This window comes from Serinus canaria, chromosome 5 (genome assembly GCF_022539315.1).
Source record: "Serinus canaria isolate serCan28SL12 chromosome 5, serCan2020, whole genome shotgun sequence".
Classification (NCBI taxonomy): domain Eukaryota; kingdom Metazoa; phylum Chordata; class Aves; order Passeriformes; family Fringillidae; genus Serinus; species Serinus canaria.
The window spans coordinates 41115238-41136776 of NC_066319.1; the positions used below are offsets into that span (position 1 = coordinate 41115238).

At 40.4% G+C, this 21539-nt stretch overlaps 1 protein-coding gene across 4 annotated transcripts in view; it reads left to right on the forward strand.

The window, feature by feature from the left end:
- The window catches only part of NRXN3 (neurexin 3), a 909952-nt gene that overhangs the window by 187376 nt on the left and 701037 nt on the right, over positions 1-21539 (forward strand). For all 4 annotated transcript variants that reach the window (XM_050975200.1, XM_050975204.1, XM_050975201.1 and 1 more), the window contains one exon: positions 17878-18179. In XM_050975200.1, coding sequence (XP_050831157.1) covers positions 17878-18179 — 302 coding nt within the window. The remainder of the gene's footprint in view (positions 1-17877; positions 18180-21539) is intronic.

Here is a 21539-nt window from a genome sequence, read left to right on the forward strand (position 1 = left end):
ACATTGTTCATGACTTGCAAATCATCTACATTTTTGGTAGCAAATCATCTACATTTTTGGTACTTGGATAATTTTTGATTAAAAATTCCAGGGCTGTGGAGTAAGTGTCGATTGCTTGAATCCTAGCAGTTTTCTAGAAATATTTACACCTCTGGGTAAAATCTGTACAATGACTCCTAAGTTTTCCGAGTTCATCAGCCCCCACTGTGATTTGTGACTAATCAGGGCAGGGGGAATCTTTAATACAATATCAGGTAAGACAATAAGTGCTAGGACAAAGCAGATGATGAGAAAGAGGGAAAGATCCTTTTGGCTTATATCCTGGTACACCCTCATATCTCAGCAGAGGAGCTTATTTAAGCAGAATATTTCCAAAATATCAGAATACATCCTAAGTACCTTTTGTTTATTTTATTTACTTCTTCACTGTAAATGTAGAGCATGCTCCTCAGGAGTCCTCTTAGGACTCACAGATTAAATAGAGAACTTTGAGACACTGCATAACGTTCATCCTCACTGATACTTTGGTTAGGCTCCAGTAGACGTTAGGAGCAGTCCTTAGGCAGCTATAGGTTTCCCAGTTTTCACTACTTTTTCCAGTGTTTTTAAAATGAATGCCTGCTATAAGATATTGAAACACTGGGAAGGTGATTTCTGTTTTAGGTTTCAAAAAAGCAAGTTAGAGTCCAAAAGTCCTTAACTGATGTAATTCTACCACTTCTCTGAACTAGGAGATTTTTATGTATAAAGGATATCAGAGCTCTCTCTCTCTCCACAGTTGAAATGACAATGAACTGACCCCTATTTCAATTGTATGCCCTGCCAGCTTCTTGAACCATGGTGCTTATTAATGAAATAAGCAAACATGGAAGTGTCTTAAGGGTTTTTTTCCTCTTTTTTTTCTTTCTTTTTCCTCCACTCTCCCAACAAATCTGCAATCATTAAGGGCCATCATGAGAGAGGAATCGGCTTGTTAAAAAGAAAAGCTCTGATTTTTAAAAATTTTTCATTTATGAAGAATCCCATCAGGAGCAGGCTGTGATTAATACACATAATTGAAACAAATTGCAGCTAACTGCAGAAAAGTGTCTCCCAGCTGCTGACAGAAGGAAATTGCTGACAGCCTTTTCCCATTCAGTGATGAAAAGGGAGAGGGAGAAGGGAAGGGAAGCCTGCCCAGCCCATATGGGCACCGTGTGCGCATGCACGTCCAAAAGCACTCGTGCAACCAGCGCACACGAGTGTCATGGTGAATCTGCATGTGCAGACAGCCACACACGCAGCTGCAAACCCAGCTTTGCATGTGTTGGTAAGGACTGTACGTGTGTGCATGCAGGATCCCTCATGTCTGGTTCCTGCCCTGCTGAGCACCCCCATGCAGTGTGACAGCAATGTCAGGTTAGTGAGAGCTGCTCTGGAGGCACCGTGTGCTCCCCCACAGAGGGGAGGCTCCCCCTGTGTGTGCGCCTGCACGAAGTCCTGTGCACACGTGTGAAACAAAAGAGACTCTCTTCTACACGGAGCCCTTCCTCTGGCTTTATGTTTAGGAGGGTAAGGCAAGCTCAATTCTGGCTTTTAAAATGTCTTCCATCACTAAAGGGTCTTCTGTCCCTTTCACCTTTTATTTTTCCATGCTCCCTATCTGTCATTAGCAGCCTAAACAGAAAACACTTGGGCTCTGGAGATGAGTCTGAAGCTAAGAGAGCCATCTTTGATTGAAATGCCATACAGATGGCTAATGGGTGCACGTCAGAGCTTTGCCTGGCTCAAAAAGTTGCTCTGGAGAGAAATTTAATATCAGTAGTTCATTCAGTTGCTGGCTTCTGCTAGGACAATCAGTGTCTGGGTTATGCTGATTGTGTTGTGATACGTGTTTATCACGTATGTGCCATGTATAGCTTGGCCATCCAGTGATGTGCACCCACACAGCCATGTGGCTGTTTCAAAGTAACCTACACGGTGCGCTGGGTGGGCTGCAGAAACACTAGTCAGCAGAAGGCAGAGTTGGAGACCTCTAGGAGACTGTTAGTAAGATCTAGCAAACTGGCTGGCAAAATCTGCAATGAGGCTGATGCTCTAAAACTAGCTGGACATATTTTCTTGTGATCATCTGTTGATTTTATAATCTGAGCTTTTATTCATCACTGTGTAAGGGCATTTTTACTTTTTTAGAAGCAAGCAGGAACATCAAGTATGAGTTATTTCCAATTATCTGCCTTTAAAGCTGATTGCTACGGTGTGATGCCAGTTGGTAAAAAAAAAAAAATCTCATTGTAATTTTTCCCACTTAAATAAAGCCATGAAATCTGTTTGTAACCACATGTGTATTATAAATGTTGTAAAAATAACTTGAACTGGTCCCAATCTGTTATTCCCTCTCCCTCTGTGCTAGTGTTCAGTGTAAACACATCAATATGAAGCAGTTAGCAAACAAACCTTCCTTTATCAGAGGTGTATGTCGATCCCAATGGAAGCCTAACACCTCAGGCAGGCAGAGGCAGCAGTGGGAAAATAACTGATAAACTCGGATGTTACAGGTTATGGATTGTGTTTATGAGTTAGTGGTTCGTAGTAGATGCAGCCAGGGAGGTGAAGGGGGGCTGGAGCCATTGACATTTGAAGTTCAACCCAGGAAGTGGTGCATTTGTCTCTAGCACTATTCAGGGAGTTTTGGAAGAGTTTGAGAAGAGTTCAGTGCAAAACCTACATGCAGAGAGAATTTAAAATAATACCAGGTGGGCAATGCTGGAAGGGAGATGGCTGGCTTAGATTATTACCATAATAACAAATCTTTCAGAAGCAATCTAGACTGAATTGGCCTATTAAAAAGAAACACATGTACTCTTCTAATTCTAAGGGAAAGCAAGTCAGTGCATTCACATTGAGGCATGAGCTGCCTTGTGTTTACTGAAGGGTAGGGTGATGCATGTGGGCAGCTGCCATGAAGGTGTTGATGTGATGTATTCCACATGCTTGCCTAGTGCACAGAGACACGAGAGCCCAGCCTCTCAGTCAGGGTTACTCCTTGATGCGCAGCAGCCAAGTTTCCCATTGCTGCAATGTCTTTCTGCCCCTTTAAAACTCCCCTTGCAGCTAAGAAAGGTCACGTCCCAACTGTGTTTCAGTCCTCAGTGGTTATGGAATGTTGATGCAGAGCTGTACATACAGGGTATGCTCTACTCTGGAAAGAGTAATTGCTACAGCCAGTAGACAGAGCTCTCTTTTATAGAGGTGAAAAAGCAGGCACAAGTGGGGTCTGGAGGTTTATAAGCCTGCAGAGCTGTAACCACTTGAAGGATCAGCTGGGCTGACCATACCCTGTTCTGACTGGTGCTTGCATGACTATCAGAAATTGTAGCTGGTGGGAAATTACAGTTTCTGTCAAGGATCATTTCTGTCTTTTGGGGCTGAACTGCCTCAGTTCTGCCAGATGAAGCAATTTTAGCACATATATATATATATAAACCACCCACAACTAAAGGAACTTTGTGGAGTTGATGCAGTTCTTATAAGAGCTTGAAAATGAGTTCTTAATCTACCCCCACCGAGAAACAGAATCTTTGGGGCCAAAATCTTGTTTTACTGGATGCTGTGAAGTATTGAGGTCAGCAAAAACATTTATCTGCTGCTGTCTCTGCAGCTTGAGAACTTGTTTTACCTAGCATTCATTGTGAAGGCCGTTCAATAAGACATTCCCAGGGGAGGAGGGCACAACTATGTCATATGGTTTTTACATCATGGTATGGTCAAGCCAAGTAGATCACAGAAGTTCAAAATCTGCTCATCTGTAGGGCAAAGAAACAGGGACGTGGTGCTCCAAGAAAGTGTTAGGGCAACAGCAGGAACAATTGTGGTGCTTTGTGGGCTGCAGATTGTAAAGTTTAATGCTGCAAATTGTCAGGTAATTGTAAAAAAGCTTTCAGTACTGGTATGTACTAAATGCAGTGAGTTCACTTCCTCCTTTGTCTTCCCAGACTAGTTAAGTTATACAGTTCCCTTTTGTTTAGTCCCTTTGTGGGATTGATGTATAATGGCAAGCAAGAAAAATTGGGTAAAAACAGGAAAAAAAGTATTTAGTGAGGTTTCTTTACTTCTTTGTGTCAAGTTATATGTGTGTAATGATTAAACTGCATGTATATGAATATCTAGATAGATCAACTAGATGAATTAATGTTATATGATTTAATCCCTCTTATTTTTTAGTTCTGCAGAGCCAACAGAGTTGTGAGAAAAATGTTATACCTTGTTCTGACATATGCTTTAACAGAAAAGCTCCTAAAATTCCAATGTGAAGGCCAAATTTTGCCAACAGTCCTTTTTCAGCAGCCCCATAATAGATCATGGCGTTATGAAGGTATGTGTAGAACTTGTTTTGACAAAATTCTGTTCCTAGAGGCAGCATGAAAAAATATTTCAGCTTCTTTGTGATTCTACAAAGTAGTGGTAGACATAGAAGTTACAGGGAAAAAAGCCACAGACGCTTATTTTTTGTATGAGCATGTTTGACCAGAGAGCTGTCAAGAGACAACTAATCTGGAGGCTCTTGAGGTTACAAGCTGGCAGAGTTCACTTTCAGAACTGTCTTGTATTTTAAACACAGTGATGTTTTTCACATGGCAAGGGCTTCAATGATCCTTCATGCTGGCCACATGCATGGGACGCACAATGGTTTGCTCTGTGGCTTGTGACCAGAAGTGCCATCCTATCTTCCCAAAACCCTGACCAGCTTTCAGTTCCAAAATGACAAGACTATGGTGTCAGTGGGTTAATGGAGTTGTTAATGTGTGAGGAAAAGGGGGACAACACTTCAGTGAAACAGGAATTGGAAAATATTTATAAATATACAAATACTCCTTGTGTTTAGATTAGAATAAGAGTCTTTGCTGCTATAAAAAAGAAACCAAGTCCCAAACCCCAAAATCACAGAAGTCAAGACCCTCCAGGGTGAACTCATCTCCAGGAAAATAATGGCAGCACCTTTCTGAACTGAAAGAGAAATACAGGTTTTTCAACAGTAGTTGTAGCACAAGGGCAGTGTCACATCTCCTGCAGAGAGATTTGGAAAGTAATTTTTATAGCAGTTGGGTTTTGCTTGTCAGAGTAAGAATTACAGCAGTTCTGACCTTCTAGCAACAGGCTTAGGAAAAATAACATGAACACGGATACCAGCATGATCGCTGTCTTACATCCAGCAGTATGCCCTCACTGATTGCCATGAAATTGCTCCTTATTTTTATCAAGGCCAGTGAGTTCAGAGTTTGGCGTATAGTACTGAAGAGAAGCACTGGTTTGACTGGTTTTTTTTTTTTTTTTTTTTTTTTTAATTGTTTTTAGTTGGTATGGAGTCTTGATAATGTGTACAAGGCTTTAATAAGATTGTGCTACCCAGTAGCTTGAGCTAATGAAAGTAGCTTGGCTCATTTTTGGTGCTGTCACATCAAGATATGAAATTCATTTCATTGATGATATGAAGTTACTAATTTTGGATGAACTGATAGAATAGCTGTTATCTATTATTCCAACTAGCATAGATAATTTCATAAATTTATGAAAACAGATGAGCAGATAAGTATTTAGAGATAATTACAGTATATACTAAGCATCAATTTTTATTGCATGGAAATAAATGGATATAATATGCATGCATGAAAAGACAACATGGGAATAGGTAAGGAAGAATTACAAACATGACATAATTTTTTCACTTGAATACAAAAAACCTGTACTATAATGAAATATTTATTCTTAAAATCTTTTTTGATTTGTTGAGCTTTGAAGAGATCTTATGTACTTCCAGTGATTAACTGGAATACTTATGCCTGAATACCTTTTCTGTTCATCAGGCATCACTACCAGCCAGACATGCTAAACTGACACATATTTTGCACTGCTGTTGAGCTTCCCCCACTCTCTGACCTTAAATTACATTCTGTGCCTTTTAAACCACTCCTGTGTCAGTCTTGTGTGGGTTGCATGCAAAATTTTCAAAAGATGCTTAGTTTTCCACAGGTGTCTAGATGAATTAGATGCTGAATCCAGATGACTTCTGTGGAGCTTCTGCCAAACTTTTTTTCTGTGAACTTTCCAGCAAACTTTTTTTCTGTGAACTTTCCTCAGTGTCATCTAGCTCCTATTTTGAACATGTAAGGAGTTGTTAAAATGGAAGAACATGTTCCTTTTCGAGGTTATGCTATTGCATTAAATAAGAGTAAAAAAGCAAAATGTGGTAATGGTAGGCTGTGCTCTCTTTTCACATACAGGGAGACTACTACACAAAGGATAAATGTCTACTTTTTCAAATTAGGATATGAATTCTGTGTGCCTAGGATCTGCTCCTGAAATCTGAGATATATGAGTCTTGATCTTCAAGCATGTTGGTGGCATGTACCTGTTGCAGAAAATTCTGATAGTGAAGAAAGATTTCAGAAAATGCAATGTTTATGGTTTGCCCAAGTCTCATGCTGAGTTGGCAGCAGAGCTGAAAACATGCAGGTTTTTTCTGACCCTTTCTTGAGCAACAAATCCCTTGAACAAATGGCTAGATAATCCACTTTATGTTTAGGTGTTTGTGCCTCCCAAAAGAAGCAATCTCCTGCTTACCTGGAACTGGAGTTGCACTCACCATGGGATGAGTGTCCTTGTCATTATTGAAGGGACTGTTTGACAGTGTTGTTATTTCTGGTGTTTCTGATCCAGGCAATATTCAGTTTAGGCTTTTTAGTAAATGTATTATTGTGTGTTTTTTTAGGAAGTAGTCCCATAACAGCATAGGTATAGGAGGGCAGGCAGATACTTGTCTTCACCTCCTCTGCTCTGTATGCTTTTATTTTCTAGTAAGGAACTTTACTCTTCTTATCAGTTTTGGATGTATTTATTCAGACATATATTTATTTGTGCATGGGCTTAATGTCATATACATCACAAAAATATCCCCTGATCTCTATGCTTTTCATTCTTGTTTTACATGACCCTTGCTTTTGCACGTAACTTTGCTATAGCCAAGCTGTAAAGACAGTAATAAAGTGTGTGCGTGGCAAAATAAGGTGGAATGAAACCCTTATATAGATGCTTTTTGTCATTTTTATGTGCATCACTCTCTTCCTTCTGATGTAGTGCTGTCTGTAGTGATCTAGAGTCTTCCCTTCCCTCAGCTTTGTGTTTTCAGCATTGTGTTAATTGTTTGTGGTGTATGGGTTTTTCAGCAGCGTGCAGTGAGAAAGGTCAGCTGTCAGAAACAGGCCTGTCCACAACTGATAAGACATTCAAGAGATTGGATTTGACTCATTAAGCACCTTCCCTGTAGACATGGAGTCTGCTCTGCCGCAGAAAAAAAACTAAATCAGGAAGGAAAAAAGCCCAGGATGAATTTGGAGCATGCGCCAGAAGCGCTGGCACACCCTCCCTCCCAGCCCCGTGCACAGTGCCGGTTCTGTACGCTCCCACCACACTCCCCTCCTCGGGCACTGTGGACATCTATGTCTATGCCCTGAGATTGGGTGTGTTCACTCCAGTGCTTACTCCTGGCCAAGACACACATTCATTTTTTCTGTGTGTGCAAGCATGTGTGTGTAAGTCCTCATGTGTGTGTGTGCCCTGAAGTTACATGGGGAACATGCATTTCATTCCTGCCCTCAGATGTACTGTAAGTTGTATAAGGATTTTAATTATCCCACATTTTGTATGTATGCAAGTGCATCCCCTTCAACCCAGTTCTGTTTGTTGCTCTTGTAAATCCCTTCACACTAAGGTCGCTTCCTTTCATGCTGTAACAAAGGACACACCTCCTCTTCACATCTGTCTGTTGTGTTGTTCAGCTGTACTTTGTCTGCCTTTCCACAGAAATATGCTGTGTAGGCAGCTGTCCTTCCTATAGGGCATATGTGTCCATTGCCCTGGTAAGCACACGTGGAACTTGCTGCTGTATACACGTAGCAGAAGCCTAGCATGTTTCTCATTGCATACAAATGCACACCTTTTTGCCCCTAAATAATTACTGGCCAGAGCTGCTCTGCCAGCTTGTAACAGTCTCTAGGCTGTGGCTTTGTTTGAGAAGAATCGTTCTGCCTCAAATTGCGTTTGGATACTGCTACTTTCATAGATGGTCCTAATGGTGTCTCACAACGAGCATAAATGAAGGGCAGCAGTAGTGTTTGGCAGTGTATTTTGCTGTCCTGGCAGTCCTGGGGTTCCACATGTACCCACTCTCCAGCAGCACAGGAGCCGTGGGAAGCTGACATTTCCGCAGTCTCGGTGACACCACTGGTGCTGCTCTGCCCCGCTCCCGTCTCTCTTCCACTGTGCTTTTGCTTTTCACTTTCCTTTGCATTTCCCCTTTCCCATGGGCATGGCTTTCAATACCGCTCCGTGGTATTGAACAGGATAATTTTGTGGATCATTATTGTGTTATTACAGTGATTAGCATTAACTATTTTTCTACTCCCACTTCCCGCTGGAAGGATGCCCAAGGGGCTCCCCGCTCAGCAGCAAGCGCGACGCTTGCTGGAAGGCTGCTGCCAGCACAGACCCACGGGCATGCAGCAGCACACGCTCACCTCTGGCACTGCTGCCTCTCTCCCTTCTGCCCCTTTCTTTGTGAGCTTCCAGCAGTTCTCTAAAATAGTGCTGTTCAACAGAAGCAGGAATTTTGCCTCCTGCCAGGCTCCTTACATGTGCTTTTGCTCTGAATGCTCTTTCAGCTTCCTCTCAGCATTGGTGTAAATCGTTTTCTTCATTCCTGCGTCAGTCTTGGAGGACTCACTCCAACAGCCTTCATGCTCTTCCTCCTCAGCAGGACTAATCATACCACACATGTAGGGAAGACTGTGATAGTTACCTAATGTTCTTCTCTCTAATGGTATTACTTTTTGCTAAGGTCAGAAAATGGTGGAGACACCTTGTCTTCAGTGTGGAAAGGAGCAAAAATGCCAAGTGCACACTGTTTTAATAGCTGAATGTTAGTGCTCTTGAATCTGCAGCCAGTAATAAACAGGTATAAATGCTTAGAATCAAAATTAATAATAGGTATTTCACTTCTGATTTTTAATAGGCTTGAAGAGTAAAGGCAGAGTGAAATTGGGAATTGCAGCTGGGATACAGATTGCTGCTGAAGAACAGTAAATCTCTCTTAGGGAGTGAATATAATGTTGCTTGTTAGCCTGCAAGTTGCTTCAGTTTTTCAGTTTGTTGTGTTGTTTTGTTTTGTTTTTTTCGGTCTGTGTAAAGAAACAGCAGTTTTGGTCAAGAATACATAGATGAAAAGCTGGTGAATTAAGAGCTCTGCTGCATGCTTCCACACTCTTACCTGTACTGTCACATGTGCTCTACACAGAGGGGTAGATGGGCCTGGTAGCAACCCAGCAGCAGAGACCTCTGAGAGCAGGGCTAGTGAATATGTTAGACCTGGAACTTTATGGTCATGGTACTGTGAACATTCAGCATGTGAGGAAACATTTCTGCTGGGTGATGCATTCAGTGACTGGCATCCTTAGGTTTTAGAGTGATGCAGCAGGAAAATAAGAAAACTATAAAAATTGCAGAGTGAAATAAGAACATAAGAAAAAGTAGAGACAGCAGCAGTAGGAATTGCCCTCACCCATCCTTAGCATTGAAGAATCTAGAGGAGGTCTTATGCTCAGCAAATAATCATCATATCTCTTGACAAAATTTGTAGCAATGTTTTGCTTTTTCTCTGCCTTCTGGAACTAGGAGTGGGAGTAGCAAAATTGTTCAGAGAAATGAAAAGAGAAAGTATACTTTGTTCAACCAAAACAAATTGTTAATTTCTATGACTATATCAAATTCTTTCAGGCAAATTATTTTAAAAATTGATTTATTCAGCATCATTCATTTCAAAAAAAACATGTTTCATGCTTTCACTTTAAAATGGAGCTGTACTTTTTTTTTAAAAAAATACATTTTTCAGGACATGTAAACTAAAACTTTAGGACTTCATTTTAGGTTAAGGAAGATGTCACAGAATTGGTTTTTTTGGCCCTATGGTCAGCTGATCAGAACATAAAGAACAAACACAGCTCTAAGTAAACAGTGCCCTGGTCAGACCAATACCTGGAGTCTATAATTTCTTTGACAGAGAATCCAACATCCCACACTGATACCAGTACAGTTTGTATTTAGCAAACAATGGAAAATATGTGGAGAAGAGGATTCTCAGGACACTTTGTACACTGCATATACACTGGGTCGGTAGAGGGCATCTCCTCACAGATGTGGAACATTTCTTGGTTTTCAGAGTTATATTAAACTCATAGAAGGTTCTTTTCCCACAGGTCTGGAGGACTTAACCTATGTTTTTGTTATCTTTATAGTACAGATGGAGACAGCCAAGGTTAATTAAGTGCCTCAGGTTGCACAGTGAATCAGTGGCAGAGTTTAGGATAAAAAGCTGAGGTTTTGACTTCTATGCCTCTACTTTGTCATTTAGATCAATTTTAATGAGCAATTTAAAGAAATGGTGTTATCAGACATATGCTATAATCTTTTGTAGACATGTCATTTATTCATTTTCATTATTGTAGTATTAATACTTTTGTCATCAAAACATTTTAGCAAGAAAGGTTTTTATGGCTGTGTTTTTCAGCTATTTTGTGTGCGTTATTGGAAGAGTTCAGACACTTCTGTTTTCTTGTTTTCTGTTCAGAAAAGGCAATATGTGGCTTAGAGAGTGAGTAGGGAACTTGTGGATCATATCATTGGCAAAACTAGATTAAAAAATGTGTGCTAAATATGTGGACTAACTAGGAGATTTTGTGTGGTATAACTGATTTACGTTTTTTCCTCTCAGAAGAGATTTTTTCAGATGACTGCAAAATACTGTTGAGTGAATAGGAGATTCCCAGCACTGACAAGCAAAATAGCTTTTCATTTGGGTGAATATTTATTTATTTTGATGATAAGATTCCTAACTGTATATTTAATAGGTGCTTCAGAAATATAGGGCAGCTGTGCTTCTAACAGGCTACTAGCTCTGCCACTGTTATGTGACAGTGATATATGGAAACTGCTTTATACATTTAGTTCATGTCAGCTATTTTGAGGAATAGGAGCTGAGGGAAAATTTTTCCTTTCTTTGGACTAAAGATCCAGGCCCTGTCATGCCTCTTCCTCCCCTTTGCAATCAGCCTTTGCTGTGCAGTGGTCCAAATTCATCAGGTGAAATAAGTCACTCTGCAGGGCTGGTTCTGGACCTCTTAGGGATGGTTTGCAGTCCCACAGGTCAGAGCCTCCTCTGTGTTGGAGCCAGCCCAAAGATCATCATCCAAGGACACAGGCAGACAAAAGCAGAGGTGGAACATGCAGTTCCAGAGCTCTCATGCAGTATCTTCAGATAAAGCAGTTCTTCCTCTTGTTTTCTTTAAGAGCTTAGCTGCACAGGGAAATAATAGGTTAGTCAGGTTTGACAAAAACCCCTGAACATTCATTGTATTGCCAAGTCTCCTTGATCTCTTCTGGGCTTAAATTTGAGGAGCTTTTAACAAGCATTCTGCTTTAGACTTGAAGGGCAATGGGTAAAGTAGCAGATAAGAGAGTAGAGGGCATGATTCATGCTAGGCACTTGATGTTCTCTGGTGGAACATTAATGCTTCTTTTGCTCTTACTGGTGAGGTGAAAGAGCTTTTTGCATAAGATTAGAGCTGTTACACTATGTGCAAAATTTGAGTTTGGCATTGAAAGAGCACTGGCTGTTGAGTCCATCTCACCTTTGCTGTGGATTCCTGGGCTAATTCCTTTGCTGTGGACTCTTTGCATCTCTGAAATAGGATGGGAATTGTTGCTTTGCATTGATTCTTCCCCACACTGTTTCTGATGTTGTAATGCTGATTCCTCCCTGCTTCCAAGTTACAGGTTACATAGATGGAGTAAGTGAGCAAGAGGAGCCTGAGAAAACAATAAATGACACTATTTCTGAAAAATGTAACGTTTCCCAGAATGGTTTAAAGTTAGTAAGCATTTAAGACAGTACTCTTTTTACTGTGGGACTCCAGCTCGGCACTTAATTTATCCGTTGAAACATCATTCTGTGATTTTACAGACAATTTTTTTCCAACAGCAAAAATTCTTTTTCTTCTGAAAAATTATTTATATAATTTCCTTGAGGTTAGAAGTCATATTTTTTCCAAAGATTTAATCAATGTAATCAGTTCAGTCATCTCATTATGACATTAATATGACTTATATGTTCTTACTTTACAGTTTGTAATATAAATGCAATTTGGAATATAAATGCAGGCTCTTTTATGGCTCTCACAGCTTCCACATATCAGTATCGCTGTTTGTGGTACTTGGAAGATGCTTCATGCACTGAAGAATGTATTGTGCACTATTTCTAATGTATTTAAATAATTAAATGATATCTGTAAATGAGAGAGTCTGATCAGTGGTGTTACTGATCTGTTCAGGTGGTATGAAGAATGGTTAGACTAGGAAAAACCAATTACTTGGATGTATCATTTTTCCTGTTCAAAGGCTGGAAAGGGAGGAATGCAGCAGAAGGATAAATAGAGGCTGCAGTAATCTGCTTTTAGCTACTACTGGATTCTGTCACCATCTCTTTAAAATAAAAGCTTAATTTTTTTACTAAACTACTAAGCCTGGAGGTTTGTTTTAATGACATCAATCTGGGCAAGGTGCTTTGACCACTTCTGAGGGCTTTCCTTAATTTTAACATTCAGTCATGTAATGTTGACTGTAAACCAAACCCCAGTGAGATAGGGGCTGCCTAACAGGACATCTGTAATGCAGTGAAGGTGAGAGGGGTGAGCAGCTGACCCTTGGTTTTAGGAGAGCTACTTGAGGTTTGCTTCAGGAGGTGTCAGGAAAGTCACTGCCCATTTTATATGTTTCTAAATATTTCTTAATTGTGTCTGGGGACAAAATTGCTGTTACATGAGATGCTGTTTTTCTTGAGTGTTAAACTTCATGCCCCGGAGCAAAATGAGTGCTTCTAGAGTTTGCTGTGTTCAGCTTTGTAGTCATGAAGTATTTATTTTCAAGCATCATCCAAAACTTTGGAGGTTGCTTTCTCCACACCTTAGCTAGGATGACATCCTGGAAGGACTAGAGAAAAATAGGTGGTTGGTTTCCCTCCACAAATGTATGAGAACCTCTGGAATGAGCCCAGGATGGAGAGATAGAAGCTCCTAAACTCAAATTTCTCTACCATTGATTTTCTTGGTGGCTCTGAGTAAACCCTTTAAAATGTCTGTGCATTGGTTTCCTCATCTATAAAACAAAATGCCAAGTTTTCTACCTCTTAGTTATCCTGGGAGTTCTGAATATTCTCCTTCATAGAAGGAGCTTTGACAGGAACAGCAACAGCATTGCACATAAAAACTGAAGCTAAAATTGCCATCTGGCTTTCCTGAGGAGGCAGTATAGCTAAATACTGTATGGGAAGATCCTGGGCTCTGTACCTCTCCAGGGGACCTGAGACTCAGCAAGCTCTGGGGTTTCTTCAGGGATGGGACGAGCCATGAGCTTGGCTTAGGTACTTGTTTGCTGTGCTTTTGTTTCTGTTCTGCACTCAGCCTCTGATATGTGCTGATGGCTGGTTTGGGTTTTAAACAGATCTAAGTCTGAGACTTGCAAAATGGCTTTGCAGTGTGGTGGTGATGGTAGCTGCTAAATGTGCTGGGTGTGTCTGCTAGGGGTTGGTCAGGAAAGGGTAACATTTTCCCATTAATGTCATCAGTGACTCCATTCATTCAAGGAAAATATCTGTGCTTGTTTGAAGATTCTGAGTTTTGCTTCTATTCAGATGATTTTTAAAAATCTTGAATATGTGAAGGTTTAAGTCCAAGTGTGGAATTTTGTACAAATCTTGGATCTTTGAAAATCCCAGCTACTGCAGAGAATTTAGTTATGTGAATGAATTAGAAGTAAATAATGGATTTAGATTAATAATAACAAGAAGAATGGAAGATCTAATTACTTAAATGTGCGGACAGATTCTGATTTTTGTATATCTATTTAGTATTAACTGCATTAAAAATTAAATCTTGCAAATCATACAAAAATCAATAAGTTTCAAACATATCCCAAATATGTTTTAAGTAAATGTTCTTTTATGCAGTTGCACTGCCACTCTTGAATAACTAGATCATCAGTTAAATGAAATATCATTGCCTATATACAGGGTTTCACATAACAGAAAAATCAGGGTTAGATCTATTGCTTCATGTAGCATGACCCAACGATCCCTGTTGACTTGAGCTTGGATCTTAAGGTTAACTTGTGTGTTGTATCTGCAGAAGCTGCTTGGTACCCTACCACTATTTAAGGAATACAGAAGGTATAAATATCACAGTGCCATCTGTGGAACCTTCAAAACTGTACAGCACAAGGGTCATGAGCTAACAAATAACAAGTGGTTCACTGCTCTGTGGTCTGCCAGGTGTCACCAGACTGTGTCTGAAAGCAGAAAGAAATACTGGGAGACCTGTGACCTACTTGGAGCTTTTTCTCCTCATTCATTGTGGAAAGAACCTATATCCCTTTCCCCCTCTCCATGCTCTCTGGTAATTTTCATGTGCTTTTTGACCACAGCTATGGTGTATGTCAGAGCATCCTAACAGCTGGGACAGTATGGAGAGGCCATGCTTGTAAGAAGCCTTTCATGTGGCCTGACAGAGGGTGCTGAGCTGTAGCTTGGGGGGTACATGGTCAGGCTCTTTAGTGCACATACCAGGCTCTGACTGCTGAAACCTTTCACGAGACTGCCAAAACACATGGCCACTGGTAAACTGTTGAGGAATCAGCAATTTGGAAAACACAGTCTTAGAAAGTGTGTTGACCTTGGGAGTCGTGCTTATGAGACGTATCATGGACAGGAATGGATTTTGATTTCACAGTGAATCCCAGAGATATTTTAGGGTGTGGTGATCTGCAAATTTGAATGCCTGCCTAGAGCAGCCACAGGGGGAAGAAAACCCCCATAACAACACATGAAACAGAAATTGCTGACATTCTCCCCAGAACAGGAAGGATACAAAGGTGGATAAAGTACAGAATCCTATCTATGACAAGGGCCAGCAGAAGAGGACTGGGGGAAACAGGCAGATGACATAGCTGAATGCACCTTATTTAAAACCAGTGGTACAAGTAGGAGTAATATCTCTTTGAATTTGCTCTGCTCTGTTTTGATTAGTCTTCAGGGGTTGCCTTAAATTATTGTATAGATCCCTAATCTAGGCTTTGCCTTCCCCTTTGTGTTGAGTGGATCAGTGAGATTTCATTTAAGTGGTTGAGGAAGTGTAAATGAGCCCTATTTCTATGTCTTGTACTGAGTGAACCATCAACCCGAGTGTCCTCCTTCACAAATGTGTGTTCAGGGCTTTGCACATCTTCAGCTGCAGGAAAAAGGCTCACTCACAATGATTGTGTTTGACTCCTGCCCTCAGACACTGGCTGTTTGATGGGAATTACCTGCAGGTACATGGAGCATGTGTCTAACCTGCTTGTAACACCTTCTCTTCTGATGGATCAGGAGTGACCAGGCAGGGGAATTGTCAGTGTTGGGAGAGGGTAGTTAAGTGCTTGGCTCTGACTTCCAGAACTGCAGTCAATAGCAGCCCTCTGTGCTTAGGCTGGTTTAACACTGATACAAGCATAAACACTTGTTGGTGGTAGTTAAATGTCTTCAGAATAAGATCAAAGAGCTAAATAATTTGGAAGAGGCCTTCAGAGGCTGTGTAATCCAACCATTAGCTCAGAAAAGGTCCAGTTAGTTCAGGCAGCTCAGGACTCTGCCTAATCAAGTTTTTAGTATTTCTAAGGGTGGAGATTTCAGTCTCTCTGGGCCCCTCCTACTATTTGACCATCCTCAAGATGAAACGTTTTTTTCTGTATAGAGTGGGAATTTTTTTGTTTTCAACTGCATCTGTTGCCTCTTATCCTTCTGCACAACTCTGAGAAGAATTTGACCCTGTCTTGTCTGTGTTCTTCCATTAAGTCATGAAGGAGATCAGTAAGGTTTTCCTTGAGTTGTTTCTCCTTGAGGCACAATGAACCCAGTTCCCTCAGCCTCTCCACACACATGAGCTACCTCAGTACCCTGAGTATGGTGGTAGCTCTTCGCTGGACTGACTCCAGTATTTTGAAGTCATTTTTATATGAGGGGGCTCAGTGCTGGACCGAGCACTCCTGATGTGATTTCATAAGTTTCCATTAGGGGAAGAATCACTTCCCTCAGCCTGCTGACTGGATTCTTGCTAATACAGCCAAGGATGCAGCTGGCCTTTGCTGAAAGGGCAGACACTGCTGACTTGTGCTTAGCTTGTCTGCTAGGACAGATCTTCTGAAGAGCTGCTTTCGAGCCAGTTGGCTCCCAGTGTGTGCTGCTGCATGAAGCAATTTGGGTGGCTGTTTGCTTGCAGAAGTATCCGGACACATGGCTTGCTTACTGAAGTGCAAACACACGTTGCTTCTGCAAGAGTCTCTGCTTAAATCAGACCTTTCACGTGAGGATGTTATATGTACAAGTGGCAATACTGCGCTGCTTTTTACCATCATTTTATGCTGTGAGAACACAGATTTTACCATGTAGTTATGCTCCAAGAATGGCCATGACAACAAGTATTTTCCCTTCAGTCTTGTACTAATAAATTCTGGCTAATCCTTATTAGGATTACTAAATGGTACAAAATGAAGCAGAAAAGTACTAATAATGCCAATGAAAATAGCACCAGCATTTGCCTTATGCCGTGATTTGTAAGCAATGATAGCTTGACTGCTTGTACTATCTCTTGCTCAGCCTTGCTTTCACAGCTGGGAGTCAGGAAGGTGCTGCAATATGGAGTGGGGGGTGGGATCTATACAGACTCCATTGCAAGTACCATTTCCTCTCAGCTGGAACTAGCCAGCCTTCCTCCAAGCCTTCCTATCACTCTCCTGTATTTCTTCCATGGGATAAAATCAGGATATCCAGCTAGCTCCAGTCTCATAAGCACAATATTGCAGCAGAACTGTCTTTGAGTGACTGGAAACCCAGGTACTGGGAAGTCGACTTCTACCTCACACAAAGGATGTTCATGGTATTCAAACACTGCTTCCAGTTGCTGAGAAATAAGTGCAGTGGCTTTTGTTGTTGTACATAAGGTATTTCTTTTTTCGTGAGGAAATATTAAATGTCATGTGCTGTGAATAATTCCCCCATGTTTATTTTTGCTGTTTGAAAAAGATGTGCTAATCTAATAGAGATTTCCTGGAAAAGGTGATAAGACAGGCAAAGTTTTCAGATGTGTTTACCAGCAACATTACTTGTATCTGTGGACAGACAAAATGTTTTATGTGGACTTCCCTCATGCTCTCAGAGAAGGAATCTGTAGGACCCCTCATGTGGCTCTCTTATTTGCTTGGTCTTTCATTCTGTTGAAAGAGAGGGGCAGCTCTGTTAGGATTATATTCTGGTGTCTTTCTTAAATTTCCTGTTGCATAGGTTAAGTTCAGATGGCAGTAGTGCTGAACGCAAATACTGATCTTTGTGAAATGTTGGTGTTTTTTTGATCAACACGTGGTGGTTGTGTTGTGAATAACAGAGCTTTCCATCCTTCTCCTAAAAAGGATGTGAAATATCTTATAACAGTCCTTAAATGTGCTTTTCCTAGACTCCACTGCATACTGTCCCTATGGAGACAGTGCTGCAGTGAAACTAAAAACACAGCACTGAAATTCATCGTTACCAGCCAACCTGCAGTTAATTCTCTTGGTAGCCATATTACAAAAGGAGCTCTACAGTTATTGGCATGCCTTGATATTTAGCTCTGCAGGTGACAGTGCCGTGGGATGCCTAAACTTCATGACGACCATAAATCTCTCCTTGGCTGACTGCTGAATAGATCTTTTGTTTCCCTTCCCTTGCAGCGCGAGATGAGAACATGGCCACGTTCCGTGGCTCCGAGTACCTGTGCTATGACCTGTCGCAGAACCCCATCCAGAGCAGCAGCGATGAGATCACGCTCTCCTTCAAGACGTGGCAACGCAACGGGCTCATCCTGCACACGGGCAAGTCGGCTGACTACGTCAACCTGGCCCTGAAGGACGGTGCGGTCTCCTTGGTCATCAACCTGGGGTCTGGGGCCTTTGAGGCCATTGTGGAGCCGGTCAATGGCAAGTTCAATGACAACGCGTGGCACGACGTTAAGGTGACGCGCAACCTGCGGCAGGTAATGGTGAAGGGCAGAAAGCGCTGGGGAGAGTTTTGTTTTGTTTTGTTTTGTTTTGTTGGGACAGGCAGATGGGAGAGAGTAATGGAGAAATGGGGAAGATCAGTGCTACTGCTAGAGTTTCTCCATCTATTCTGGATCTTGGTGCCTAAAGGACAGTGAAAAACACATTAGTTGTTGGGAATTTATCCCTCCTGCAATATCTTCATTTCCACTTTAATAATTTTCTATTTTTTTCCCGGTTTGATTTAATAATAAGTACTTGCGACATTACTTTCATCTCCCTTTTCCTTTTTTCTTTTTCTGTTCTCCCTTTTAAATTTTATTATTTCCTTAATTATGATTCAATCTTATCAGTAATATTCTTGTTGCATTTAATTACTGTGGGAATAGAGCCTATTGCCAACAGCCAACGCTCTACACCTCTCTCCTTTTTCTCTCAGTTTCTTTAATTGGTTTAACCATTGCCATGATGTCTCAGTTCTAATTCTGAAAGTCTTTTGTTTTTCTTTTCCTTTTCTTTTGTGTGTGCATCTGAGTGTGCAGGTGTGCAGGCTGGTGGGTATGTGTGTAATTATTTTACCTTTATGGCTTTGGAATTAATTGGCTGGAGTCTCTCTGAGTCTTCTTGATTCTCTGTTCTTCTTTCTTCTTTTTGATTTTTTTCCCCCCTTCTTTCTATAATGAGATTCTACTTTATTTTTTGTCTCTTCCTTGAGACTCTTCTGTGGGCTGTGAGGACTGGAAAAGTGGAAGAATCAAAAAACCCCATGCAAACTCAGATCAATCCAGCACCCTACGCTTCCACTTTGGAAAACTTTTTCTGATTTTACCACTGTAATTTTGCACATCTACATGTTGCTTTTCCTAGCAGACAACTATATCAGGTGACGTATTTGGTAGTAGGCAAGTCTTAAAATCCTGAAGCCTTTCTCATGAAATATAAATTCATACATAAAAAGATAAGATAAAATTAAATAACTTTGCTCTGAAAGCTGGTAAATATATCAAGTCACTAAGCACCATCCGCTGCATAATAAATGAGGTTCACATGGTGACTAGGAGCTATTAGATGTCTTGCTGATTGGTAGAGGAGCAGAAATAGCTTGTAAACTAAGATTTAAAATTAAATTAAAAATCAATTTGTGAGTACAATGTTACCTGTTTATTTTCTCATTAATGCCAATATTAGCACAATGTTTAAATAGGTTTATATAAGTTTATACAATCTAATTTGTGCTAGCATTTTACACCAGCTAAGAGCAAAGTCTCTATGAGTATAGGATAGTCAGTGCCAGGAATCAGAAAAGGTCTTTACTAATAGAGATCATTGGATAATTTTTCTGTTATCAGGAGTGCATGTATTTTCAATATTTGGATTTGGGGCTGAAGATTTTTATTTGTCTTTCCCATGTAAATCCCTGTATTTCTGCATGCTTAGGATGTCTGGGTCTGAAAAAAAAATCTGTCACCAAACTTTAATGAGACTACAGAATTCTTACCTATGGAAAAAATCAATCTGTTTTCAGTAGTTTATATACAGATGAAAATTTCATTTCTTATGCAGTCAATGGGTCTTAATGATCCTATTTTGTTTAACCTTTCCCATCAATACAGTAGAGGGAGATGAACCCACTGGTCTAGGTTAGTCAGTCTCGAAAGGTCCGAATATATGGCTTTATTTGATGTGATTTTTTTTTTATTATTTTTTATTTTTAGGTAGTTTCAGAACAGCTGGTCCTTGAATATCTCAGTAGAGCTTATTGGCCATTTTAGTTAATTGTACTTTTTATTTTTCATTTGAAATAAATTTCAGCGGGCAAATGTGCCAGAAGCAAAATTAATTCTTGCTTCATGCCAGGATTGGTTTGGGTCTTGAAGATGCAGAAGGTAAAGGGTCACAAACAAACTGTGGATGAGAAGCTCTCACATTATTTTTCTGAATATTTTAGCTAGTGATTTTTTAATTGGTCCACAGAAGTGGACTAAGAAAATGGAAATCTGTCTATGCCTTTTCATAATTGATGAGTCCTGGGCAGTGCTTTGGCGATTATTAGAAAGTAGGTAGTCCCTTGCCAATTAAACAGTACTGTAAATTTTTAAGCCCCCGGATCTATTCACTGTGAATGTTTCTAAGTGATCCTGAATTCTTAAAGGGTCCAACTTGACTGGGCAAGAGAGAGGATGTTTTAATGAGATGGATGGGCTCTTTGCAAAGAAAGCCCTGTCTTCAAATCAAATTACATTTAATTAGCAGAGGTGATTTGGTGTCCATTTCTATAGTTAAACATGACAGTGTACAGTTCAACCAATAAATATCAATAAGGCTGGATTATTTTTAGTCATCTTTTCCCTGGATACTCGCATTTTAACTTTTGATCTGTCTCAAATCAAGGCATTGACCCAGAGCCTAAAGCTGCCCAGATGTTGGAATCGGTGAGACCTCAAGGCAGAGTAGTCATGATAGTCCTAAAAGTTGTCATTTAATATGATTTTGCATCACCTAAATAATTTTGTATGTAAAACATAATCAGTTCTATGTCTTTCCTGATATAAATTTACCTGTAATGTTACAGTATAATATAGTTCACTAGAAAGTCTTGTTTCCAGCTCTGCTCATGTTTCCTTAAAAAACCCCATTCCAAAACCAAACATAAAACCCCAATAAAATATATTGCCTCTAAATGTTGAAGCTTTATAAGAAAATCAGTAGCCTCCTTGTAATTGCTTGAAAATATTGCATTGGAGATAGATATATTTCTCTTTAAAATGAGCTTTAAAAGCAATAATTTAGACATTCCAAGAATATTATCTAAATCTAAGCAATTCCGGCTAAATGGACTATCAGCAGCTTCAGGATGCCATTTAATCTTTTCCTCTGCTTTTTTTGGGGCTAAGAGAAAGGGGATAATTTTTGCATAATTTTTTGGCTGTTTCTAGAATTAGAGTAGAACTTTAAATAGTTGGAATTTTGCCTAGTGGTTTTTGGAATTGTTAAATATTTTGTAGCTAAGCTGGGAGAGTACTAAGGGTTGCTTTTTTTTAGATCAAATGACTATCACAGCAGTTAATCTCCTTAGAGACAAACCAAGTGAATCCACAGATTCCCTTGAGTAGTGATTGTTAATGTCAAAGCAAATCTCCTTGTTTATTTATCTTATTATTTCAGTTAGAACTAAGCCCTCTTTCTGCCTTGTGAGAAACCTTTACCTAGCAATAGGATCACGGCTGAATTTGGGGCAGTGTGGTCTGGAGGGAGGAGTAGCAGAGACTGGAGGTCAGACTTCTTGTGTCTGTCTTCAGGTCTGCTGCTGACACTCCCCCTCATTTCTAGCATGCTCTTCTCCCTGTCCCATACTT